The following is a 26,748-nucleotide window of genomic DNA, read 5'->3' on the forward strand; positions in this document are numbered from 1 at the left end:
AATGAGCGGGTTGGATGTTACCGCTTTTCCAGCTGTCAGTGTCGAGCTCTGTTATTCGCTGTGCACGTCACCTTGAGCAGAGAACAGGAAATCTACTCAGAAGGGAAAAATAAGCCAACAAACAAATACTTAGAATTGACTTGTTGCAGTTGTTGTACTTCAGCGTAAAAATGCCCACAAATTTAAAACAATGAACGCAATAATGTCTTCCGCACTGCTGAGCCTCTAAAATCATTCAGATACTTTATAAACATTGGCCTCTGTATCACGATGAAATTATTTTTTTGTATATTCTTAACAAATAATATGAGAGTGAAAACATGTTGAAGCTGAATTCTTGTTTACTGTGTTTAGCTGGCACTGTGTCCCGAGGCAGTTTGACAAACCCACTTCAGCTTGGATCCTGTATGCAGCCCGCGATGGCCAGCTATTGTCCACACCAGCTGTGGCTCCCCAACAAAGAGAGATTGAGGATTGGAGGCACAGACGACAGTCTGGGGTGATCCCTGTCCGTGAACCTGAGTGTGATGGGATACTACTTAAATTCCCACAGGTATCACTGTGCCCTTCCTCAGCTGGTTGAATTATTTAGCAGCTTTGCCCCCAAAACATTCAGTTTGTGCTGTCCTGCTGTTTTTTTTTGTTTTTTTTAAATTTATTTACCAAAAGACACTCATTCAGGTTTTCTCATGTTGTTTTTTTTTTTTCACAGACGGAGATTACTTTCACCCCCAATGTGCCTCTTCCGGGCGGGTATGTGATAATAGTGCATTATCACCAGCCTGAACATATCTCCTTCCCTGTGGAAGTGCGAGTTGACGCGGGCCGTGAATGGAAGGGTGAGTGTTAGAGAGGAATGAAGTCCTTACTGCCTCCCCTTAGATGTTTTTTCTTTACTTTGGCAGTGACTGGGAAATCATTCCCACAGAGGTGTTGATTCCTATTTAAGAGCAGATAAAGTTCCAATGCTCATGAGAAAATGAGCAGAGGCCTTGGATCAGCTTCCCCACATGGCTTTAACAGGGCGATGAGTCACTGTGCGGCGCCCTCCTGTCTTCTCTCTTTACCCATTTAAAATGTCCTTTTCTTGCAGGCATGATAAATGCTTCGTTCTGCCCAGCAGTCTCAGGATGCAGGGAGGTAGTCATCGCTGATGGGCGCATTGCCCTTGACTTTGAGAGAAATCCTTGGCAGCTACCCGTCATCTCTGTGAGGGTGCCACCTAGAAAGACTCTGATTCTGGTCAGTGTTTTGTGTTATGTGTTAAACACCATCGGAACTGAATGAGCGAGAAATATAAAAATACTTGTTTACAGTCTGAAGGCATGCGAAGCCTGTGTTTTGCACTAGTGTTGTTCAGGTTGAGGACTTGGCATCCTGAGGTCCTCTCTCCTCAGTGTTATGCCATATCCCCAACAACAACAATGAAACGGCTGTATTCTACCTGGCAGTGGCTTGTGGGTTTATAAAGGCTAAGCTTCCAGGCTGTATAAGGCAGGGGGCAGGTTGGGCCATGATTGTGTACTGTTCAGTGTGCTTTAATTTTCCTTCTCCATTAAGCTGAAGCAAATAATAAAAAAGCCGAAATAACTTTAAATCCTTTATCACTCTGTATTACTTAAACAAAGATGTAAGGTATATGAGATTGTTTTTGACATGGTTTCTATCTTTTATTTAGGATTATATCATGTTGGTACCTGATAGCGTTTACACCCCAGAGCTCCTCAGAGAGAAACCTCTGGATAAATCTGAAGATTTCATACAGCAGTGCCGAGAAGAAGGGTTCTATATTGAGTAGGTATCCAACAAATAATGACATAAGCATTCAACAATTTGACATGTTTGTTTTTTTTGTGATGATATGTAGCTGATGGTTTTAATATATTGATATTAATATATGGGATATTTCATTACCCATGCTGAGGTAACAGCCTTCAAAACACCAATGTTTTTGGAAATGGTGCCCTCTAGCTGTCATGTTTGAGTATAAAACCACATTTGTATTTAAAAGTAATCTTTGTGTGTGTCACTTTAGCCCAAGAACATCTTCCCAGTTCTGCAGAGACTCGTCCCACTCTCTTGCTGCAGCATATAACGATGGTGCTCTGCCGTGCGACTGTGACACATCTGGCTCTACAGGAAGCGTCTGTGATGCAGTTGGAGGACAGTGTCCCTGCAGGCCGCATGTGATTGGGCGGCAGTGCACAAAGTGTGCCACTGGATACTTCGGATTTCCCTACTGCAGACGTGAGTCAACATTTACCTTTGATTTGTAGTTCTTTTCTTTTTAAGTCATCATTCACTCCTTGTTACTTACTCTCAAAATACAATTTGCATCTAATTTTGTCCTCATTACGGTCCTCTCTGCGCAGCATGTGATTGTGGCCGCCGACTATGCGACGAAGTGACAGGACGCTGCATCTGCCCTCCTCAGACAGTCAGACCGGCCTGCGATGTGTGTCAGAATCAGACTTTCAGCTACCACCCTTTGCTGGGCTGTGAGAATTGTGAATGCTCCCCAAGCGGCATCGCTGCAAATGCAGGGGCTCAGTGTGACCGCAATACTGGTCAGTGCAGGTGAGCTGAAACCTACACGAAGAGCAAACTGTGCAGGTTACCATATTTGCATTTACCTTGTAAATGGCCAAATAAATCATATTTGAAAGCAACTTTTCCAGCTCTGTTGCTAACTAAGGATAAATGGAAGCTGAGGTTTGTTCTTATGATCTCATGCGATAGTCTTTAAATACTTCATATCATATCATTGACCCCTTAAAGCCTGAAATATGAAATAATTACCAAAAAATTCTAATTAAAAAACAAAATGGAGAGTTTGAGCCAAATGTGTTTAAAAAATAATGTTAATTTCCACATACGATTTTTATTTGCATAGTATTTGCTACATGTACCATTTTTTAAAATTGCTTAAAATGTATTGTGCAATTTATGGAAGTTTTTTTAGGAAGAAACCCCCCCAAAAACCCAACATACTGATGATGTAGAAGTCTCAAAAACTCAAATCAGATATGATACAATATGTGTTAAAGGGTTAACATTTGAGTTATTTTAGCTGCTGTTCTGTCCTAGAATCATTGTTAGGGTTCAGTAGGGATGCATCTATAAACATGTGTTCCTCTGAGCGATGTGAAACAACTTTAGCAATTTTTTAATCCACTTAAGACAGAGGCACACACTGTGTCACTTCATGCCATATTTTCCCCTGTGTCTTTGGACGGTGCCTCCAAAACTCAAAACTTAACAACTAACAAGATCAGGATGAAAACATAACCTAGGCAGAGGTAATATCCAAACTGAAAACTAAAACAAAGTCGAACGGAAAATATCAAACAGGAAAGTGAGTCCATAGCTGAAAATGCTGGAAAAGCCAGGATCATGACAGTTCATCCATCCATGCATCCATCCATCCATGCATCCATCCATCCATCCATCCATCCATCCATCCATCCATCCATCCATCCATCCATCCATCCATCCAATATATTTCAGGAGCACAGCACAATGCTGCTGTGGTTACACAGCACAGGTTTGAATCCACTTGCCAGCTGTGCTCTTTGGGTGTTCCACTTTGCTTCCACAGTCCAGAGACATTAGTTTCAGTTAGTTTAATTGCTGATTCAAAATTAGTTGCAGGTGTAAATGAGTGCTTGGGTGATGTGTCCAGGATGGGATAGCCTCCAGTTTCCCTGCAAACCCTGAATTGGATAAATGGAATAAAAGTGGATAGATATAATTAACTATTTCTTCTTAATTATGTGATTGTGTAGTTTCTCTATTAAACAGCTGTGCTTGTAATGCCTGTCCCTTGTGAGTAACAATCTGTCACGCACTGATTCTTGAGTGGTGACAAAAAAAGACTGGAATCTGACCTGCAGCTTCCAACAGCAGATATGAAGCATGACAGCAACATGATTAATGAGATGTTACGTCTACAGATGCAGCAGTACATTAGGGGAATGTTGGTATGGGCTGATATCATGAGTATGTGACAAAGAGCCTAATTTATTTTTTAATTTTCTTTTTAATTTCTTTACGCAAAATGATCAAAAACAGCACGAGCATCAGCTATAGGCTGTTTAAATTGTTATTTTAAACATTGGTGTCAGCCCTGACTTTCACAGTTCACGGTCCAGTCATGTTGTTTTACACATCTCCTTTTCTGTCAAAAACAGTAACATGAAAAAGCTCTAGGCATTTCAGGTGTTTAGATTCTTATGCAGTGTGATAACATCAGAGAGCATGTTCATGTCCGTAAAAACTCATTGTGCAACAGCATATCTAGTCCAAACATATAGCCAGCAAAACAACAACTATGTACAGCGATGAAAACAACCACGCAAGCTAACAGATAACACATCTCATTCTTGCCTTAAACTCTAAATCAAATCAGAATGTGAACTGTAAGTTTTTAATGATGTTTGAAGCAACTTGCTTGCCAACTACCTTGAATAACTCCATAGATGTTGCTGTGAGAACTGAAAACTATGCAAAGATTATTTTAAAGGTATCCAGACCTTACTGATAGAATATTACAATTACACAGTACTGTTTTCACTCTTATAGAAATGGGGAGCTAGCAGTGTAAAGCAATGCATAAGATGTAAACATACAGTTTTCTTTGCCATACAAGCTGTTCAGAGACCATTTCTGTTTCAAATGTACACTGAAGATCTTTAATTGTGATTATGTCTCTGCATTTTTACACAGTTGTAAGCCGAGGATTGGAGGCCGGAAGTGTGATCGCTGTGCTCCAGGTTATTATCGCTTCCCTGACTGTCTGCCCTGTGACTGTAATCAAGGTGGAGTTACATCTAATGTGTGTGACCCAGACACAGGAAGGTGTCTCTGCAAGGTCGGTTCAATAAATGAAATGTCTTATTTAAGAACTCCCTGTTTCTTAGTGTTCTTTGTCTGACTTTCTCTTTGTCATTGCCGCCACGTTTGCAGAGAAATGTTGCTGGGGTCAGGTGTGATACTTGTCGGGAAAGGTCCTTCTATTTTGACCCCTCAAACCCTCTCGGCTGTACCAGCTGCTTCTGCTTTGGAGTCACTGACCAGTGTCAGAGCTCCAGCAAACGCAGGGGGAAGGTGTGTTGGCTTTTCTTGCTCCTGCATGTCTACGAATGCCTTTAAAAATTTTCTGCCTGCAGCGCCTTTTGGCTGACAGACGTTATGTGGCAAACAATGGGTTTTTTAATAAAAGCTGGTGTTGATCACAAAAGGAACAACTATGGTAAAGCAGATCAAATGCACACCACGCGATGCAGGTTTTACTGTGAACAGGGTGCCTTTATAATAGAGCTTTTCTTGTTAGTGTCTCTAAAGTTACTGGATGAACTCATTGACCCATCCACCCGTGTCTTGCGCAAAGTCCTTTTTGCAAGCTTGTCTTGGAAATGGAGTTATCGACTTTGCTAATCTGGTGTTCTGTTTAAGAAGTCATCAGTGTGCTCCTATTTTACTAATACAGATAATACTCATTTTACTAACATTACCGTCAAAAATGATCTGGAAAACACAGTTATTTTTTTTCTTACGTTTCTCTGTTATTAGTTTGTTGATATGCAGGGCTGGCGTTTGGAGAGTCCCGACAGAGAGGAGGTTACATCTGTGTTGAACAAAGCCAGTAACACGGTGGTGGCAGATATCCAGGAACTTTCTCCCGCAGTTCAAACATTACACTGGGTGGCACCACTGTCCTATCTGGGAAACAGGGTGAGTCAGTGGAGACGTCATGGCGAGGAATGCTGTTTATTGGGAATATGTGCTGCTGTCTAAACAGAGAAACAGATACTGGAGGTCATTTCCACAAAAATGTTTTTTAGTTTTTTTATTCTTGAATAAAACTGTTTTATTCAAATCTTCTAATTTTATGATTCTTTTTCTGAACTCTTATCATGTCACCCTGTGTCTTTATTTCTTTTAATTATCTTTATTGTACAGCACCTTGGTGAACGGTTGTTGTTTTAAATATGCTATATGAATAAATTTGACTTTGACCTTGACTTTGACTATTGAAAAGTAAACCTATAATTATCAAGATCCATACTAAGAATCCGGCAACCCAGTTGCGTTCATGTTTTAAACTTCTTTAACATGACTGAATATGACAATTCACTGATAATTGTTGTGCATATATACAGTTTTGGAGTAAAGGATCATTGTCGATATTTCAGGTGTGTTCACATTTTTGCATCTTCCAGTTTTGTTTTTTTTTAAATTTCCACACATGATTTAATTTTAATTATAGTATTATTATATTCTTTTTAGGTATTTCTATACTGTTGTATTGCTGGTTTTGCTAAAGGAACATTTTCTCCACCAATCATCATTGTCAGCTAAGACAGGAAGAAGTGCAGAAAGGCTGTCAGCATACATCAACAAAACTCTAAACAAAAATCTTAAACAATTTAAAAGGAGGAATTAAAAGGCCTATCTGATGATATATGACGATATATGATATCTGAAAAATCACAAGTTTAACCATTTGTTACGGTTGGAAGGAGGACTCAAGCGCAGGACTCCGGTACTGATGCTTACAAGAAGAGTTTATTTACAAGTCACCAGGTGTATATACAAGAATGTGCAGGGGGGTGTTATATACAGCTGAGTGGGGGAAGAAGGGGTCTCCAGGGAAGTCCAAGGGAAAGCATACGTTCTTCAGAATATCCACTCACACGATCACAGGTTCACACTCCAACACTGCCACACGGGAAACACACGGGGAAAAATCCAAGAGGTTCTGTAGACAGGGAGACAGGGTTAAGGACGATGCACAGAGGAAAACACTCTTCACTAAACTTGCTGTAGCTTTGACTTTACTAACGCGTGGTAGACAACGATCCAGCGACGAACAGCAGTCACCTCCTGGCTTAAATGCTGCTCCCCTTAATGAGACACCTGGGTCTCATCTCCCGAGGGCGTGGGCCAAGGGCATGAACCCACAGTGAATTCCGCCCCGGCGAGAGAGAAGAGGAAGAGAAACAGAGGGCTGATCAGCGTGCAGCTGATCCGCCTGGCCGTGACACCATTACCTCCCAACTGAAAAGGATCTATGTTGAATATATATTAAAATGTCCTTTACACTAACCGTCTATATGCAACTTTTTCTCCAAATTAACTAACAGAAGTCTCTATCCTTTTTTAGGTTTCATCTTACGGTGGTTTCCTGACTTACCAGTCCAAATCATTCGGGATTCCCAGTGAGGGGATGAATCCGATTGGGAAAAGACCTGATGTTGTCCTAACTGTACGTAATGCTAGGAGTTTTCTTTTCTTTTCTTTCTTTCTTTTTTGGTTACAGTGGCAGTGTATTTATCCATGTCATTATTTTTTCCTCAGGGTCATAACATGACTCTGATCCACACATCTCCACAAGCTCCACTTCCAGACAGGCTCTATCAAGGCAGAGTACAGATGTTGGAGGTAAAGGACTACACTTTCTTATAACCATTTTATTTTCTCTTTCTCTCCATACTGATTTCTCAGGATAAATCTGTAAACTTTGTGTTGTTTGCAGGGGAACTGGCGACACGCTATCAACAACAGGCCTGTCTCCAGAGAGGAACTGATGATGGTCTTGGCTGGTCTGGTGGGCCTTAGAATCCGAGCCTTGTACTTCACCCAGAGCCAGAGACTCAGCTTGGGTGAGGTGGGCCTAGAAGGGGCCACAACCTCAGGGACTGGAGGTCCTAGTAACTTAGTGGAGAAATGTTCCTGCCCCTCTCAGTATACTGGTGACTCCTGTGAGGTGAGTTTGAAGGCCATCAAATATGTTTTATGGACAGAAGTATTGGGCCACCTCCCTTAATCTTTGCTTAAAAGTTGCCAGTGCTCTGCTGACACAGTAACTACAGAGTTCCAGACCTCCTCTCGCATTAACATCAGCACAAAAACTATGTGCTGGGAGCTTCATGGCATGGATTTCCATGGCAGCTACTCTAGGTGTATTGTGTAGGTGGCCCTGTACTTTTATCCACATAGTGTATTTGGTAGTCTTGCATTCTCCTTGGCTTCCTGTCACGTTCGGGTCAAATCTGACTGATTTACAACTTAAAACACTCATAAATATTGTGTTTTACATGTGATTGCCTCAAGGCCTTATGACATCCTCCACACTATGCACTTGAACATATAAAAGAGATGATCACCTCTTTAATTGAATTTTCACACACATACACACACATTGGGCCCTTACCCCCTGAAAGACCCCCTGAAAGACCCACTGAACGAGCCACTGAACGAACCACTGAACAAGGTCAAATTTGCTGTTTTATGGACACTTTTCCATTTTCACTCCCTAACCTTAATAAATCTTCACTCCTGATGTACTGAACAATGTTCAATTCAAGTCAGTTAAATTTAAAGTTGATTTATCAGATTCTCAGTGTTGATAAAATTTGTATGCACATAATGATAAAGAAAAAACGTCATGAAATACCAAATGATGTGATTGAAATATAGCTTTTGTATATGTAGTCCATACCGGTCGTATCCTGTTAAATCTAATATTAAGGAAGGCACGATTGGGACTTTCCTATCATCATTAAGGCAACATGAGTAATATGATCAATGACACATTGATGAGTTAACATATTTTTATGCTTTCCCGGCCATTGTTGCTACAAATCATCTAGTGATACAAGCCCAGTTCTGAAAAACTGAGAAACCGTGTAAAATGCAAATACAAAACAGAACCCAATAATTTACAAATCTGACAATTCCGTATTTTATTCATTTGAATAGAACATATAGAACACAATCTGTTTAATCTGAGACATTTTACTATTTCACGAAAAATATCAGCTCATTTTCCCAACTTCTTTTAGGTGTGTTGCTGCCATAAAGTAGCTCATTTTTTTTCTCCGAATAATAAAATGTCTCACTTAAACATTTGATAAGTTTTCTATCTTCTATTTTGACTAAATTATGGCTTGATGAGGTTTGCAAATCATTTAAATCTGTTTTTATTTACATTTCAAACAGTGTCCCAGCTTTTCCGGAATTTCTTTGCACTGAAATATTTTATTTTGATGGTGAATGAGATTAGTTTGGCTTTTTGTAAGCCTCCTTAACTTCTCAGTAGATTTGAATTCAATACAGCGAATCAATGACAAGAACACGTGTCACTTTCTTTCTGTACTTCTGTACTATATCATTTCTTTAGGGATCAATAAAGTATTCTGATTCTGATTCACACTTGTGATCGCTCATGAGCTGGGATGAGCAACTACATCAGTAGCTCATCAATTAACTAAGATGTTTCTCCACACGTAGTTCTAACTTTTATTTTGGCTTTAGTTCACAATAACATTTGTTTAAGAAGCAAGAAAGTGTGGAGGAGTGCATTGACTGAAGAGCTGGGCCTCCTTTCATATTTCTAGGCTGCCTTGACATGTCTGGGCCAAGAACCGCACCCTTTACCTCAGAAAAATGTACAAGGGTGGAATTTGATGGAAAATAACATCCAGAGAGCTGTGCAGAAAAATTATGTAGCCCTGGGCTGGGATACGTCGCGCAATCATGCAGACATAATATTTGTGATTATAAAATTATAATCGCTGGTGTGGATACAGCGCAGAGAAATGTAGAAGGGAAATCTTTCCTTGAATGGAAAGGAGGCTGAGTTGATCCAGAGGCTGATGTGCTTCCCAAACTTGATTTGTGTGCAGTTTTCCACCCAGGAGTGGATTAAACATGATAACAGAGCTTATTAAAGGGGAGAACAACGTGTAAAGGAGAACACATATTATGTGAACTAGGGGAAAAAATGAAAAGCTTTAGATATGTTGCTTGTTTGTTGAAGTGCTGTTGCGATAGATTACTAACTGCCCCCCTCTCTGTGTGCGTGTGTGTGTGTGCTTGATCCACCATCTTGGGTGTGTTGATAGGAAGTTGACTACATGTGCCCAGAGGCTATATGACAACGAGCCTCGCCTTGATGTGTGAGGTGTGTTGCATAGCAACATAGCATTACTCGTAAACCTGAGTGATTTTGCCTTAGTGCACCTAATATGCGTGTGTCTGTAAATACAGCCGGCACGCCTAGTTGTGTCTGCTGTGTGTTTGTGCAGCGTGATTCAGGTGCGGTCTATCGATGTCTAACTAGCCTCCTGGTCATGTATTCTTGCAAAAGCCCTCTTATAAATCACACACGTATACAGAGAATATTACTGAATGGTAATACCGTGCTGAATGTTTTACTTGCTTTTCAAGTAAAAGGCTCAATTACCACAGCCTTTTAACTTTGAAGTAAATACAGCAATATTGTGATTTTCTTTTTTTCTGTGATGACATCCGATTTCTTTTGTGGGCATTCACATCCTACACCCATTTTTTCACTGCGAATAGAACAGAATAGAAAAAAATGGAATGGAATAGAATAGAATAGTTTATTCCAAATATACCTAAAATAACAAGCGAAAAGGAAAACTTAAAAACATTGAGTCTTCATGAATATCTCTATGTCTACAAAATGTGTCTTGAACCATTCTGTGTGTGCGTGTGCGTATAAGAGCAGGAATGGGGCAGACACTGCATGTAAGCACTTGCACTTGTGTGTTCTTGTGTCTGCAAACACTCATGCTGAGCTGAGAGGCTGAGTCAGGTAAATGGGTGTGTCTTCTTTGTACCGGTGCGGTTGAGTGCGAGCGTTTCCATTTAAAAGGCAGAGGGAAAGGGTGTCAGATTATTTCACGCGGACTAAACACTGGGAATGTCAGATAGCTATATGGATAGATATTGGCGTAGAAGGGTTCTGCTCCAGACCCTGATATATTGGACTTTTATTGGACTTTGCTGCGCTGGGCACAGGCCCTTTGACAGAGCAGATCCACCCCAGCACAGCAGACTTCATGACAGATGGGCTCAGAGGATACAATACCCTAAGCTTACCGACCGGGGAACTCAGAGGATTGAGTATCCATCGATAAATGACAGAGGACAGATGCTTCAATATCCTTCTATTGATGACAGTGATGCCAGTTCTCAGATTCAGGTAAAAAATCAGAGGGTGTGATATGTTATTTATACTTTTACTCTGGGTTACACTGTGTCAAGTGTAGATCCCTAGTCGCTGGAAGACTGTTATCTCTGACCCCAAAGGGCGTGCTAAGAGTTAACCGTTAATCCAAATGATATCAGAATAACGGTTAAAAGTTAAAGATTGAAAGTTAATTTCTGCCTGAATTTTCACACTCCCTGACACCAAACAGAGCTACATTCATCCTGTGTGACAACATGTTTGCGGTGTTTTATTGAGTTTTAGGGTTTTTTCCATATTGTCCAAAAGGTGTGCAATATGATATGAAATATGGGCAAACAGATTTTTTAAAATTGTTAATAACTAATGGTAGTTTGCAAATTAATGAGTAAGATTTTTGAAAATAATTCTTCAAAAATTACCAAATTTCCCTGCCCTCCCCTCATATTTCTCAGTATATTATCAAAGGTATACTCGATGATGTTGTGTTTTAATGATATTAGAGAATTAACTTTAAGTATACTGCCAAAGTTCCTTGAACATAAAATCGCCTTAAATATAGATGTACTTATATGTCTTCGCATTTGTGTTTTTCTTCTTCAGAAATGTCAGCCTGGTTACTACAAAGATGGCAGCAGTCCTTTCCTGGCCCTCTGTGTTGCCTGTGAGTGCAACGGTCTCTCCGATGAGTGTGAAGACAGGACAGGGCGGTGCCTGGTAAGAAATACACTTAACTCTTACCTCCTGGTATGACTCCATGACCACTGGTACGCAGAAAGCAACAAACATGAACGACCAAGAATGACTACTTCAGCCCAGCTGACTCCATTGTGATGCATCGTTTAGTCAGAGTCCAGACCCTCTCACCTTCAGGGCACATCTTTTGGCACACATTTATTGCACAACCAGGCCTCCTTTCAGTTGTTGCTGTGTTTGTTTTAAAAAAAAAAATCACCATCTAAAGAATTTTTTGTTATGCGTTATTTGATTTCCCATTTTTTGTACTTCCTCGCTTACTTTACATAGATAGATTTGCCTTAATGCACTTCCTAAACTAAGCTTTGTTGTATTATTATGATACAACACACTCAAGACTGGGCTTGTGGATACAATGCATGCGTGGATGCACACATTCACAGCCAAATGGACACAACAAGTAAATCAAACACACTACTGATAGTTTTAGCAGAGGCATGTTTTTTTTCCCTCTTGCCCCTCAGATGTTTGCTTCTGTGCCAGTGTAATAAAAAAGGCTTGGTTTCCGGGAGATAAACATGTCTGTCAAATGCTAGCTGCTGTGTACACACAGGTTTTTTTTCCACACATTAAATATCCACTATTATCTTTTTAGATCTTCATTCTGCCCTGTTTTAATGGGTACATTATGTGTTTTTCAGAACTGTCGGTACAACACAGCTGGGGATCGATGTGAGCGCTGCAAAGAAGGTTACTATGGAGACGCAGCTCTCAGGACGTGCAGAGCGTGCCCATGCCCATTCACCACTAGCACAAAGAAGTGAGTTAAAAAAAAAATCAAAGCCTAAACTGCTATATTACAATTGCACTTATAATTTAGTGACAAAAATTAATCTCCTTGTGGGTCTGCAGTTTTGCGGTAGGTTGCAGAGAGGTGTATGGAAACATCGAGTGTATATGCAGAACAGGCTACGCTGGTAGCAGGTGTGAGAGGTGAGTGTTCCTGCATAGAATGATCAGGCTGTTATATAATTGTGTGCAGGTTAAAACACTGCTGATTATTTCTAATTTGTCTTCTTATTCTTTTTTTGAAATCTCTTTCCCATAGGTGTGCTCCTGGTTACTATGGCGATCCACTGATCCCAAGAGGAAGTTGCCGCCCCTGTAACTGTGCTGGCAATGGCAACAGCTGTGATCCCAGAACTGGAGGTAAGTTTGTGGAACCTAATTTAAAAAAAAAAAAGCTACATTTTAATCATGTCAGGCTTAATTTTTAAATATGTGGTTTTTAATGGGTTTATTTTTTCACAGTTTGCAAGAATGCACTGGAGCCAGGAGACACAACCACAGATGAACAATGCCAAGGTGAATTAAAAGAAAGATTCGAGGCTGTACGGCGTGGCATGCTATTTGATTAAATTTGGTTTGATTCTTTGCTAATTGCATTTGCTTTTGTATTTCAGAGTGTGATAATTGCGCCCAGACTTTATTACATGACTTAGAGGAGCTAGATAATGACCTGGTAAAGATCAAGGCTGAGCTGGGCAATGCCACTGCCAGCGCCTCCTCTCAGGACAGGCTGAAAAAGCTGGAGAAGGCTATGGCAGACACCAAGGTAACACATTAGTGTACTGTAGCCCCCGCATATAACTCTGAGAGAGCCATTGGATTGTTTAGAATTTGTCCTTTGCACACTATACACACACACAAACACAAACAATATGGTACACAATGGGAATATGTTCCAAGATGATAATGATAACCAGTGAAAGTATGTTTTGTTCCACAGTTAAAGACCATTGACGGGTGTTTTTGTCATTATTCTTCCACTTATAATTTCTGTGGTACATTTGTCTGCTCCCTTTGTTTCACATATATACAGGCACAAGTGAACAAGTCTTAAAACAAATCTCATCTGCCTCATGTTTCAGTGTCTGACTTGACGCCACTGAAATCACATTTTGCTACTGTAACTTTTGCAGGTTCTTGTTAGCAAATTCCGCTCTGACGTCAATACAGAAAAACTCAAAGTTGAGCAGCTGGAAAATGACATGGACACTCTTGAAGACGACATTCGTTCCCTCAAAGACAAGGTATAGGATGCCTAATACGTTGTTAATATTCTTTCATGTGCTGATATGTCAGGAATTGTGTGTGAATGTGTGGGATTGTGTTATGTATTAAGGCTGACCAGAGGGCTTCTGAGGCTGACAATGCAGTCGGAGATGCTGACAAAACCCACAAGAGAGCCGAGGATTTGAAATCAAAGATCGAGCAGAAAATAAAAGGTAACAGGAGCATTACATTCGTTTCGAAGCTAAACTCTGTCCCTTTTCTTGTCGCTGTCCTGTTGTGTTTTAAACTTTTTTTTGTCCCCCTACTCTGTCCTTTGTTCCGTTTATAATTGGTTCACTAGTTTCTATGATTTTCTGATTTAATGCTACTGTCAGTCCTTTAATATTAACTGCATATGTGTGTGGTTATGTTTGCTTGAAGATCTCCTGAAAGAACTTGAGAATGAGGATAAGAGGGGTGATGTGCCTGCTGAAAACTTTCAGCTTTATGAAAAAGCTAAGACAATGGTGAAAGAGATGGAAGACAAGAATTTCACTCCTGAGATGACCGCTGCAAAGAAAGAAAGCGATGAAGCCAAGAAATGTATGACAGTAAAATCCCAGAAGCACCTGATTATAACACGTGTATTCTGAATACTGAAACGGTTAAACATTAACGTCAAATAACATTCCCATTATTTATTCTTTATACTTCAGTGCTGGACTACATCAAAAATAATGTAAGTAAGCAGTGTGATGAAAATGAGGCTGCAGCGGATCAGATTCGAGGTCTTCTGGAGGGTTACGAAGCCAAGCTGAAAGAGCTGGACAAGGCCTTGAAAGATGCAGTGGACTTAGTGAAAAATGCCAATGCCCAGAATGGCCTTAATGCTAAGACACTAGGAGATCTGCAGGTAATGAATGAAAGAGGTGCTAAGAAGCTAATTAGCTAACGACCACACATGCATGTTAATTAATAGTTTGTAACTTTGCGTGAAAGACCCAAGCTGTTTTTTTGTTTTGTTTTAGTAGTTAAATATATCTTGTGTAATACTTTGACTCGCATTGTAAATATAAGATATTATCAACACAGTAAAAATGCCTCATGTGTTACTCTTGTAGTATGTTTTATTGCAGCAGAGCTAGTCTCTCTAATTGAAGTGATTCCTTTGTTACCCACAGAAACGCACCGAAGACTTAAAAAATGAGCGGAAGATAGTCGAGGACCAGATGACCTTGGCCAAGAATGAGCTACAGAAAACAGAAGATTTGGTGAAAATGCTCTTAGACGATAAAACGGTACATTTGGCAAAGCTTTTTTTTTTTTTTACCTCAAATATACCATCCACTGAGATTTATGCACTCTCACGCCTTTTATTTACCTGATTTATAATATGAACCAAAACATTTCAACTATGTAGCATACCTTTCATTCAGCTCTTGAACACTGTTTTTGCTTGTTGTGCTTGCGGGTGAGGTCAGTGTTGTTTTGTGGGATTGTGACTTTACCTGCACCCGTTCACCTGCCCCTTTTCCTCTGTAGGAGTATGAGCAGCTGGCAGCACAGCTGGATGGCGCCAAGACGGATTTGACCAAGAAAGTAAATGAAATTTCTAAGGCTGCGGCCAAGAAGGACATCGTGGAGGCTGCCGAAGACCATGCTAAAAACCTAGAAAAGATTGCAAAGGATATTGAGGAGTACGTAAACCAAATTTTTAATGAGTGGTTTATTGACATGGAGTCAGCTGTGTGTGATATATAAGATTTCCTGGTTTGTTTGTTTTTTTAAAGTTTAATTAAATAATTCTCTCTGTGTCTGGGTTGTTTTCTTTCCATGACATCTTGTATAATAGTGCCGTGAAGAATGCAAGCGGACGAACTGAGGTGCGCAACGCGAAAGATGCTATTGAGGCCTACAAGAATATCACAGATGCCATAAATGCAGCCGAGGCAGCTGCTAAGGAAGCCAAAGTTGCTGCAGAGAGCACCTTAAATGTAAGTCAAACATTTAAGTAAATATACAGGCATGCTTTTTGACATGAAGTAAATTCAGTATTAGAAAGGATTTTCAAATGAATATAGAGTTGTTTAAAAACATGTTTTTTTCTTCTTGATTTAGAATGTAACAAACCAGAAGCTCACAGAAAAGGCAAAAGAGCTGAAGAGTCAGAGTAAAGAACTACTGACTGAGGCAGAGCAAGCAGAGAAAGACCTTAATGGTATTCAGTCATCTTCTTAAGTTATCATATTTACAATAACCCAAAAGCGCAGATGCTAATTCTCGGTTTCTACAAACAGACACTGCTGACAACATCACTGACCTGAATAAGCGCATTAATGATGCCAAGAAGAAGAAGAAAGCTCTTGAGAAAGACCTTCTTGATGCACAGGGACAGTTAAAAGACATCACGAGAGGTAGAGTAATGCAAATCATGTGGTGATTTTAATCACATTAAAGTGTTTCTGGTAGATGTAAGATACTTAACTATTTTTTGCTTTTGATTTTTCCCCACCAGATGACATTGCAGCTAAGATAAATGAGGCCAAGCAGAAGGCTGCTTCAGCCAATCAAACAGCCAGTGACACAATGGACAAACTCAACAAAATGAGAAACGAACTTAATAAGATCAATGTGTCTCCCGGGAGCTCTAACCTAAACGGTATATTGGACGATGTCAACCAGACAGGTGAGATTTGGAAAATTTGCTTTTAGACCCAGTCAGCAATACTTTTGCATTTCCTTTTTTCTCCAGTTTTTAATGCACTTTTAGAAAATGTTTACTTTTTTTTTCTCTCACCTTTCTTGTTTTTCCAGTGAATAATTTGCTAAACACCATCCCATCTCTGACCAATAAGATCTCAACAGTAGAGAACCTGACCTCACAGGTTTCACCCATTAGCAACATATCTGAAAACATCAAAATGCTCAAAGATCTAATTGAACAAGCCAGGGACGCAGCTAACAAGGTAAGGTTGTTCTGTAAATACAGCTATGGGTTTTCCTCCCTAGCAAAAGTGAAATATACCTGTTCCCTGTATAATATCTTTACTAGCAGGGCTTCATTTTTCCTTTTTTTCCCTTGTGTTTTGTACAGGTTACAGTCCCTATAAACTTCCAAGGTAATGGTCATGTGGAGCTTCATCCACCAAAGAATCTGGATGATCTGAAAGCCTACACAACCATATCTCTGATGCTACAGAGACCTTCAGGGCGGGGAGATGGAAAACGCAGACGCAGGCAGGCCACAGAAGATAACATGTTTGTGTTATACCTTGGCAACAGAGATGTAAGTATTCCCAACTGCAGATGAACATTTCAAAGCTGTGATGTTTTTTTATTCTGATTTTACAACCTGTGTCTTTCAGTCCACAAAGAACTACATAGGTATGTTTTTGAGGAACAATGACTTGTATGGTGTGTACAACCTCAATGGAGATACGTACGAGATAAAAACGGGAGCCATCACTAGGTCTGGACTTGAGCCTGCAACATTTGATAGGGTGGACCTGCGCAGGTAAATTGAAAACTTCCCTCTATAAATGCTGTGTCAGCATTTTAAATGGCAACATAAATAAAAAATGTATTAACGATGCCAATATGGTAGATGTGATTAAAATAATTATTTGTTTTCCCTTTTATGATTTAGAATTTACCGGGATGCAGAAATGATCCTTACCAAAGCTATAACCTCAAACAAAGAATCCCCACCTCCAATTAAGGACGACACTCAAGGACAAGAATCCAAGGATCTCCTGGATCTCAGTCCCGATGACATTGTTTTCTATGTTGGAGGCTACCCAGCCAACTTCACTGTAAGGAGCACAGATATATAAAACATACTACTATGTATCGGTTTTGCAGCAGCATGGATTTTACTAATACCTTTTCCTGTTTTGCTCCTCATCAGCCTCCAGCTTCCTTCAGATACCCCAATTACAAAGGCTGCATTGAATTTTTCTCTCTTAATGACAGAGCTGTCAGTCTCTATAATTTCAAAAGAAAAGACAATATTAATGAGGGGTCTCCATGCAAGAGGTACGTCATATGATGATTAGTATTGTGTGCAGCTAAACACTACAGTGTCTCTTTCACAGCATTTCATTTTGTGAAACTGCCATTTAACTTGCAGTTTAATCAAGTGTTTAATATCTTTCGTCTTGGTTCTTTATGGCAAAATATAAAGAAATCACGGGTGGCTCAAGACTTTTGCACAGTGCTGCATGTGTTACTATATGCTATTACTCTTAATCAATGTAAATGGCATTAAGTTTAGCAATAAGTAATAACTGTCTCACTGATTTTCCATTACAGGTATGTTAAACCTCTTGATTCAGACTACTACGAAGGCACCGGATTTGGCCGAGTGCTGGTGGATAATACAGCGACCACCTTTAGCATCACTATGTCCGTTAATACGCGCTCACAAAATGGCCTACTCTTATATATAGGAAGTGAGGTAAATTCTGTTCAAGTGAAACTTTAAAAATGGACACACATCTTGATACACTGCAAATAAAATTCTATGTACTCTTTGCAAGAACTTGATTACCTTCTTTGTTTCACAGGACCAGTACTTCTATGTCACCATGGAGGAGGCAGTCGTTTTTATACATAGTTCTTTCTTTGAGACACCAGCTTCTAATAAGCAGAAGGTTTTCCTGGTAAGATGCTTTTTTTTATCTTTTTTTTTTGCAGTCATTCACGTTTTGCAGTCATTCACGTTCTTAAGGATAATTACTATTACTTGTCTATTACAATTCAAAGCACTGGTCGTCTGACTGAATTTTGCTTCTATTCGCTTTCTTCAGACAGAAGACTGGGTTGATATACAAGTCTATGTGATAACAAAGAAACAGTTCATGGTGCGTGTGGGAGGTAATGAAGCTGCTAAAGCCCAAGCTGATTTCGACACACAAAACATTAAAGATGTCTATATTGGTGGTGCACCTCAACACTTGAGGGAACGGTATGTGTACGCATGATTCCTCCATTTAGTTTGTGTTGTGTTCTGTCACGTTTTCCCACTTTATTGAGAATAACTTTTTTTGGTTTCCCATAAAGGCATAACATCACCATACAGCCATTTAGAGGATGCTTGAAGAATCTGAAGCTGAATAAAGGCTTTAAGCCCCTTGATGAAAAAGTGGGCATCATTAAAGGCTGTCCTGTGGAATCGCTGGTATGAAGACAGTTACTGGCATTTATATATCTGCACAAATCACAGCGTGTTCTGTGTAAATTGACATGTTCTGTGTTTTGTACTTACAGAGTGTACGTAAAGCAGAGTTCACTTTAGGAAGCACTCTCTCAGGTAACCTTGAAGGCTTTACTCTGGATAACGACGTGACCATTTCCCTTGGATTTAAGAGCACAGAGAATGAGGGTCTTATTTTGCGAGACAAACAGGAGGTCAGGCTTCCAACTTATTTTTGACATCTCTTGCAACTGTGACATTAAAGACCAGATTTTTTTCACAACAGGTAGAATTAGATCATATACAGAAATGGTTTCCTTGTCTATTTTTTCAGGCTAATGGGATTGACATTAAAATGGAAAACGGCTACGTGATTGTCTATTTCAACAACAAGATGTGGAAATCTACCAAACAGTACAATGACGGGCGTTGGCATTACGTGACTGTGACGAAAAGAAGCGGAGGGTATGGAGGAAGCAATGATTTTTCATTCATGATCAATTAATACAACTAGTTATACTTTTATAGTGAGTGCCGTTTTTGGAAATCGATAAGGACACTGTGGGCACAGCTGCTTATACCTTGTTGGCGAACACCAGACACATAAATGTAGTTTGAAAAAATATTCTTAATAAATGCTTCTAAAGCATACATGTACAAAACCTTTTTCCAGGATCCGGATGGTTATTGATGATGAGGATAAAGGGCAGGAGGAGAGCAGGGACCACTTCATACCTGACACAAGTGGCTCTCTCGTCCTGGGAAATGAGAATTTCAAAGGCTGCATTTCCAACCTCTACACAAGACGGTAAAATTCCCCACAAGTTTGAAATACTTTAAACATTTATGGAGTCAAACTGTGGTTATGTGCCATGTCATATATATTCATTTTCTTAAATGGGGTTTCTTTTATTTTATAATTCACGGTGATTCCCTGTGATTTCAGGCCAGCCAGTCTGTACAAGGCTGAGGACCTCAGCAGATTCAAGCCTGACGGAAAGGTTTTCGTGGATGTGTGTTCTCCCTTGTCTCCCGTTCAACTGATGCTGGACCGTAACTCTAAGAAGGTGAGAGATTGTTTTACATGTCCACACACACTCGAATTCATTTGAATAAGTTTGGTGTGTTAACGGCACTAAGTGCACAAGTGGAAAATCCATAGATTTGGATGAAATGATTTCCCTTTTTACAAACCAGATCAACATGTTTTTAAATCCATATAACAAAGCCATATAATGTGATAGCAAAAATGTGACTTTATTAACATGTGAAGCTTGATTTCTCTCCTTGGATGTAAGTTACACCAAGTTTAATATTCTTTTGAAAATTGCTTTAATTGTCTTCACCTTGTTGACAATGTTCACGTTATATTTTGCTGCCTCATTTCCAGAGATAAAGAAGAAGGAGTCCTAAGACCTGCTGATGCTGTCAAGAATCTAATACTGATTGAAAAACTGCCTTTGCAAACCACAGTGTTATGTAGCTTATGCACCAGCCCGTTCATCTCCAGTGTACTTCAATAAAAAAAAAAAACTTGCATGAAATGAATGGCATGAATGTTTCAAGTAACCATAATAATTACAAAATGTATTGTATTTCAAAGTTGCTACTCTATTTAATTTAAGTATCTACAAATCTGTTAATAACAACCTTGAAATTGTTTCATGTCTCTTCTCTTTCTTCCATGTAACACTCTAATAATCATTCACAAGCATGTTCCCACTAACTCACTGATGCACAGTTATGACTCGTTATTGAAAATATTGAAATATGAATATTGCACCCTCGCTTATATGATGAAGTGCTGCTCATAATGCTTTAGCAGCTGCTTTCACCTTTAACACTGATAATATCCAATAAAAACAACAGGGATTCATCAGCATTTTCTTGCAAATTCTCCTGTTTAGCTGTTAAAGTTTACGTATTTATTTATGGTATTTGACACAAGGCCAAATGATATATTTCAAATGCTGTTTAAAACACACACCAAACATGAACCCTGGCTGATGTGGACCACCTTAGCCCTGTAACATTTTGTGTGTCGATGTACACTGTATAAACTAAATGAGTACAGAAGCATATCCTGGGTTTAGATGAGAGTGCCTCGCCACGCCATATGTAGAGCTCACTCGTTAGGTACCATTAACATTCAAATCTTTCTTCAAAATCACGAAACTCACACTACTTCTTGTGATCACAGCTGCCCTCGTATGCTCACCCTCACTATAAAAATTAGCCTTTAGTCATTTTCTGAAAACCTTCAACCCACAATTATTTTATTGAATAATGAATTCTCATCTGCTGAATGGGTTTAAATTCAGGATAATAATCAATTGACACTACACCCTACACTTCATTTAAAATAAGCCAAAAAAAAGAGAGAGAAATATTAAAAGGTCTAAATGGTGAAGATGCTGTGTTCTGAAAAAAGGTCATGGTCCACTCGGTTTTCATATTCAATAATTATCCTACTGTTTTCAATATGTAAGCTGGCCCTCATCCATTTTTACATTTTTATCATATCACAACCTCCTCAGCCACAACAGTGTTGTTTTCTTGACTATATGCCAGACTGAAATCACTCAAAACACTGGCAAGCTCCTACTTTTTTTCTTTTTTCTTTTTTACGCTGATGCTGAAAGTTTAATAAGCACAAATCACACACGTGTGTGTAAACAGAAAGATGGTGGGAGTTATGCTACTCCCAAGAGAATGTGGTTATTAAAACTCCAAATATATCCACCATACTCGCTGCTGTGCTTACAGTTATGACCCACCGTCTGGCATTAACAGCTACATGTATGAATCGAGTTTTCTGAACTGTTTCTCAATGTGTTGAGTTTACGTTCTGCATCACAACAGAAGCCAAACATGTATAAGGAATAATGGATAAAAGATTCTTGACCAAACCATTTTTAATCTGTGATTAAAAGCAGATAATGTTGGCAGATTAAACGTTTTAGAAGGACACACGTGTAATCTTGGAGATTTTTGAATATTTTCTGGCATTTTATTGATCAATAATTGGCTGTAATTAAAGAAAATCAGGAAATCAATTAATAAATAAAGTAATGGTCATCTTCATTCACTAAATTTCACACCTGTGGGTGGGGGAGGACTTTTTTTTCACTTTCTGAAGATGCAATAAAGAATATATGCAGTATTTTCATGTACAATATGACAGTTATTCTTTTTTTTTTTAACCACATCTTGTACCATCGCTGACACAGTGGAAGCAAAAATCCTGAGACTTAACAAAGGAGTTTTGAGCTGTTAAAAGGAAAACTGTTGCTGAGGGTTTCTGTTGTGTTTGTGTTGTTTTAGGATGATGTGAAACCTGTGAGCAATGAGAGTGTGTCAGCATGTGCGTTACCAGCCATGGATCAACATGCTTATCGCCTTGGAGGGACTGTTAGCAGACTGAGCTACAGCCTTCCTCTACAGGTCCTGCAACCCAGGTAAGTAAACAGTCTGATACACAATCATGCATATGTATAAATCCTTACATGTAAGATTAATAAATGTGAAGTGTACTTGTTTGAGTTTACCAATTCAAAATCAGTATTTATTTCTTTTTTTGGTTCTCCACAGACCGCATTTCTCTCTTGAAGTCAGGACTCGATCGCATGAAGGCATGCTGTTCTTTGCTGCAACCAGAGGAGGGCAATCTCATCTTGCTTTATACATGTCGAAGGGCAGGATCAGGCTTTCTGTGGGCAAACAGAAGATCTTCAACCGAGAAAAGTACAATGATGGAAAGTGGCACACGGTCAGTTCATTGCATTTATATCAACAAAAACCCCTCTAATTGCTAAAAAAAAAAAAAAAAAAAAAAAAAAGTGAAACACTTTATGTTTTTACAGGTAATGTTCAGTTTGGAAAAGAAGAAATTCCGGCTGGTTGTAGACGGAATAAGAGCTCAGGATGGGCAGCTGACTAATGCAGAGCTGTCATCCATGAAGCAGCAATTCCTGTCCCCTGTCTACTTGGGCAGTACCCCACATTCCCTTCACAAAGAGTTAAAGGTTTAAAACAATAACAATGCAAATTTCACACAACTAATTCAATTTAGTGTCTATTTATTTTATAAATTTGTTATGCTTTCACTTTCAGTCGAAGGGCCTTCCGAAGCACAGTGTGTCTGGCTGCGTACGCAATTTTAAGATGAATGGAGCGCAAATGTCAAATCCAACCGCGAATCATGGTTCTGGCCCCTGCTTTGAGGGACAGACACAAAGAGGCGCTTACTTCTCAGGGAATGGAGCACACGTCGTTGTCAGTGAGTAAAGCTTTCTTCACAACAATCTGACAGCTAATCTTTTAAAGTTCATTTGATTGAGGAACATCATCACAATTTTCTTTTTAATTTTGTAATATCAGATGACTAAATAATAACAATAACAAAATAAACCAGAAAAAGCAATTTCCTAGCAAAAATGCAGTATGAATGCTGAAAATGTGAAGATTGCGCCTGAATTGCTTAAATATATTTGAAGTATCAGAAGCTCAACTTGCTGAATGAGCTTAATTGCGTAAGATTACCAAAACATCATCTGGCTTATGTGTAAACTGAAAAATGTGCTAAAAAAAAACAACTAAAAAAAGTATAAAGTATAAACTTAAATTTAGAAAAAAAAAGAACCACAACTTGAAGCACAAGCTCATCAAAATGTCCCCTCCTAAAACTCTTTACAAGTACACACACACACACACACAGACAGACGGGAGTGAAACAGTGGGTGTGAGAGTGTGTGCCTTTCTGTTTCTATGCCAATCAAACAGTCTGAATCTGCTGAACTTGAATCCACCAATCAGGAGCAGCTTGAGTCTGTGTCTGTCTTACCACCAACACACAGAGGAAATTGCTGCTGAGATACCCAGAAACAAACAGGAGCAATATGAAAGTTGTAGATCTGACAAACATTTGACTCTTTGAGTATAAGAAGCAGGGCGTGCATTTTTTGTGTCTGTACCAGTAAAATTGACCGAGAAATGGCAGTTCAAAAAGTGCGTCCATTAGCTTTTTGAAACTCTCTGAAAATGTTGTAAAACTTAAATTGTTACTGTTTGAAAATGGTAAAAAAAAAAAAAAAAAAAAAAAAAAAAAAAAAAAAAATATATATATATATATATATATATATATATATATATATATATATATATATATATATATATATATATATATATATATATATATATATATATATATAAAAATGAGTAAAACCTGAAGAGTCTAAGGCTTAGACTCTTCAGGTTTTACTCATTTTTACCATTACCATTACCTTAGAGTCTAAGGTCATGGGATATGTTTAATTTTTGAATTTTTTCTATAGTTCAAAGTATGCTAAACTAATTTAGTTTCAAAATAGGGTGGGTTTGAAGGGGATCATTCATTTGAAATCACAGAAAAACCAAAAAACGTGCAGAAGGACAGCGTAAATGCTTAAACAGCATTCACACTAATAAATCGTTTTGTATTTTCTGCATTTCAGATGATTCCTTTGTTGTGGGCTCCAGCTTTGAGCTGCTGTTTAACATTCGTCCACGGAGTCTGACGGGACTCCTGCTTCATGTAGGTGTGTACAGCAAGACTCCAAATGGACTGCCGATGGGTCACTATCTCATTATCTATATGCTCGGAGGAGAGGTGAGACCACATATCTGTTTGTCATTTCCATATTCATTTTTTTTTTCAAGCTCAAAGGAACTTATTAGTAGAACAAGGTCTCTTGGTTCTGATATCTTCTGATCTTCTTTATCAAACTGATGTTTTTCTTCCTGTGTAATAAATATGAACCAAGTTTGCCATTTCTGTTCAGCACGCAGAAACAGACACTAAATTCATATTAGACCTAAATTTGCAAGTGTGATTCAAAGCACTGGGTTTGGACATGTTCCTGTTTGTAGGTGGTTGCACGAGTAAACAATGGAAATGGAGAATTCATGGTGTCAGTGAAGCCAAAAGCTTCTTTATGTGATGGAGTATTCCATAAAATTTCAGGTAAAACACCATTAAAATGACTCAAACTGTCTTTAACACCTTATAGACTTGACATGCATTGTACAAAATATATCAATTTATTATTTTTATGTTTAGTAATCAAGAGGAAGAATGTTGTGCAATTGTATGTGGACACACTGGACAACTACAAGATTGGACCACCATTTCCCAATATACCTTTGACCAAAGACCCACTGTATGTGGGTGGCATTCCTGGTAAGTGTAAATCATCTAATTTGAGTGACTGAGTTTTTGTTTTTTTTTTGGTTTTGTTTGAGTCAAACTTGAGCACATATTTAATTAAACTATATTTTTGCACTCACAAGCAGCTTCATTAGGTACAATTTGTTTGTTCTGGGTTAGACCCTCTTTTGCCTTCAGAACTGCCTAAATTCTTTGTGGCACAAATTCAAAAATTTACTGAAAATATTCCTAAAAAACTTTGACCCATACTGCCATGACAGCATCGCACAGTAGCTGTAAATCTTTCAGTTGCACATCTGTGATGTGAATCTCCAGTTCTGCAACATCCCAAAGATGTTCTATTAGATTAGATCATTTATTATCTGGTTACTGAAGAAGTCTTTTCAGTACAGAACACTGTCATGTTCAAGAAACCAGTTTGAGATTATTTGGGCTTTCTGACATGTTATGCTATCCTGCTGGAAGCAGCATCAGAAGATGGGTACACCGTGGTCATAAAGAGATGAACATGGTCAGGGGACAATACTCAAGTAGGTTGTGGTGTTTAAATGATACTCAGTTGTTACTAGGGGGGCCAAAGTGTTCTCGAAAAATACCCCCCACACCATTACAACACCATTGCTATTGCCAGAGCCACTGATACAAGGCCGGACAGATCCATGTTTTTATATTGTTTATGCCAAATTCTGACCCTAACATCCAAATGCAGTAGCAGTAATCGAGACTCATCAGACAAAGCAACATTTTTCGAATCTTCTATTGTTCAGTTTTAGTGAGTCCATGTGAAGTGTAGCCTCGGTTTCCTGTTCTAAGCATACTGTAAACCTTCTGTTTCAAGGTTCGACATGCAGTTGTAGCTTCTGCCTTTCAGTGGACAGCCAGTGCAGTTCTTATTGACCTCTGGATATTTTCTCCATTTTGTTTCTCTGTAAACTCTAGAGAGGACTGTGTGAGAAAATCCCAGTAGATCAGCAGTTTCTGAAAAACTCAGATTAGCCCATCTGGCACCAACAACAATGCCATGTTCAAAATCAGTTAAATCACCTTTCTTTGCCATTTTGATCCCAGGATAAATGCTATTTCCTCAGTTCTCAGTCGGAATGCCCCTCAATTTGGATTTTCCACTCAAAAAATTTGGAGCTGACCAACATACCATGAGTTATCCAACATAGCGGCACTGAATGTAAACAGTAGTAAAACTGTAAACTTTTAATTTGTTCTGCCACTGTTGTGTATTTTTAACTCACTAAATAAACCAGATGCAGGGCATAGATCAAGCTCTATCCATAAATGTGTTTTTAAAGCACATAAAAATAAGTATTTTGCTGTAGTATTTTGCTATTTTGCTGCTAGTGATATCTGAATGGCTCTAAAAGTCCTGTTTTTCCTGGCTTTTTCTGGAACTTCCGACATCCAATTTCTGAGATATCTGTAACATCGCAGGTGCTCTTGACCATGTCTACATGTCTAAATGCAATTGAGTTGCTGCCAGCTGATTGGCACATAGATGGAAGACGTATTTTTGATATGGTAGATATACAAAAAAAGTCATATTGGAGATACAAAACACACAAAGAGATTTGTCAAGACAAATCAAGA

The 26,748-nt window shown here is 38.9% G+C and overlaps 1 protein-coding gene across 3 annotated transcripts in view; it reads left to right on the forward strand.

The window, feature by feature from the left end:
* Window positions 1-26,748, forward strand: part of LOC308412622 (laminin subunit alpha-3-like) — a 62,382-nt gene that overhangs the window by 33,987 nt on the left and 1,647 nt on the right. For 2 of the 3 annotated variants that reach the window (XM_080907122.1, XM_080907123.1), the window contains exons 29-76: window positions 355-553; window positions 713-839; window positions 1,094-1,242; window positions 1,679-1,794; window positions 2,036-2,247; window positions 2,373-2,577; window positions 4,726-4,870; window positions 4,966-5,106; window positions 5,572-5,733; window positions 7,166-7,267; window positions 7,360-7,443; window positions 7,538-7,768; window positions 11,603-11,716; window positions 12,397-12,515; window positions 12,608-12,688; window positions 12,804-12,904; window positions 13,007-13,060; window positions 13,159-13,310; window positions 13,678-13,788; window positions 13,881-13,983; window positions 14,192-14,353; window positions 14,467-14,663; window positions 14,932-15,048; window positions 15,293-15,447; window positions 15,603-15,744; window positions 15,869-15,968; window positions 16,048-16,164; window positions 16,266-16,436; window positions 16,565-16,716; window positions 16,845-17,036; window positions 17,116-17,264; window positions 17,397-17,562; window positions 17,658-17,785; window positions 18,062-18,206; window positions 18,316-18,411; window positions 18,559-18,716; window positions 18,812-18,929; window positions 19,019-19,159; window positions 19,279-19,409; window positions 19,618-19,752; window positions 19,891-20,011; window positions 22,269-22,402; window positions 22,536-22,713; window positions 22,808-22,969; window positions 23,058-23,223; window positions 24,437-24,591; window positions 24,852-24,945; window positions 25,042-25,161. In XM_080907122.1, the coding sequence (XP_080763248.1) occupies window positions 355-553; window positions 713-839; window positions 1,094-1,242; window positions 1,679-1,794; window positions 2,036-2,247; window positions 2,373-2,577; window positions 4,726-4,870; window positions 4,966-5,106; window positions 5,572-5,733; window positions 7,166-7,267; window positions 7,360-7,443; window positions 7,538-7,768; window positions 11,603-11,716; window positions 12,397-12,515; window positions 12,608-12,688; window positions 12,804-12,904; window positions 13,007-13,060; window positions 13,159-13,310; window positions 13,678-13,788; window positions 13,881-13,983; window positions 14,192-14,353; window positions 14,467-14,663; window positions 14,932-15,048; window positions 15,293-15,447; window positions 15,603-15,744; window positions 15,869-15,968; window positions 16,048-16,164; window positions 16,266-16,436; window positions 16,565-16,716; window positions 16,845-17,036; window positions 17,116-17,264; window positions 17,397-17,562; window positions 17,658-17,785; window positions 18,062-18,206; window positions 18,316-18,411; window positions 18,559-18,716; window positions 18,812-18,929; window positions 19,019-19,159; window positions 19,279-19,409; window positions 19,618-19,752; window positions 19,891-20,011; window positions 22,269-22,402; window positions 22,536-22,713; window positions 22,808-22,969; window positions 23,058-23,223; window positions 24,437-24,591; window positions 24,852-24,945; window positions 25,042-25,161 (6,710 nt within the window). The other variant, XM_080907124.1, reaches the window with a different exon arrangement.

The sequence above is a fragment of the Rhamphochromis sp. 'chilingali' genome, assembly GCF_963969265.1.
Source record: "Rhamphochromis sp. 'chilingali' genome assembly, chromosome: 16".
NCBI classification, from domain to species: domain Eukaryota; kingdom Metazoa; phylum Chordata; class Actinopteri; order Cichliformes; family Cichlidae; genus Rhamphochromis; species Rhamphochromis sp. 'chilingali'.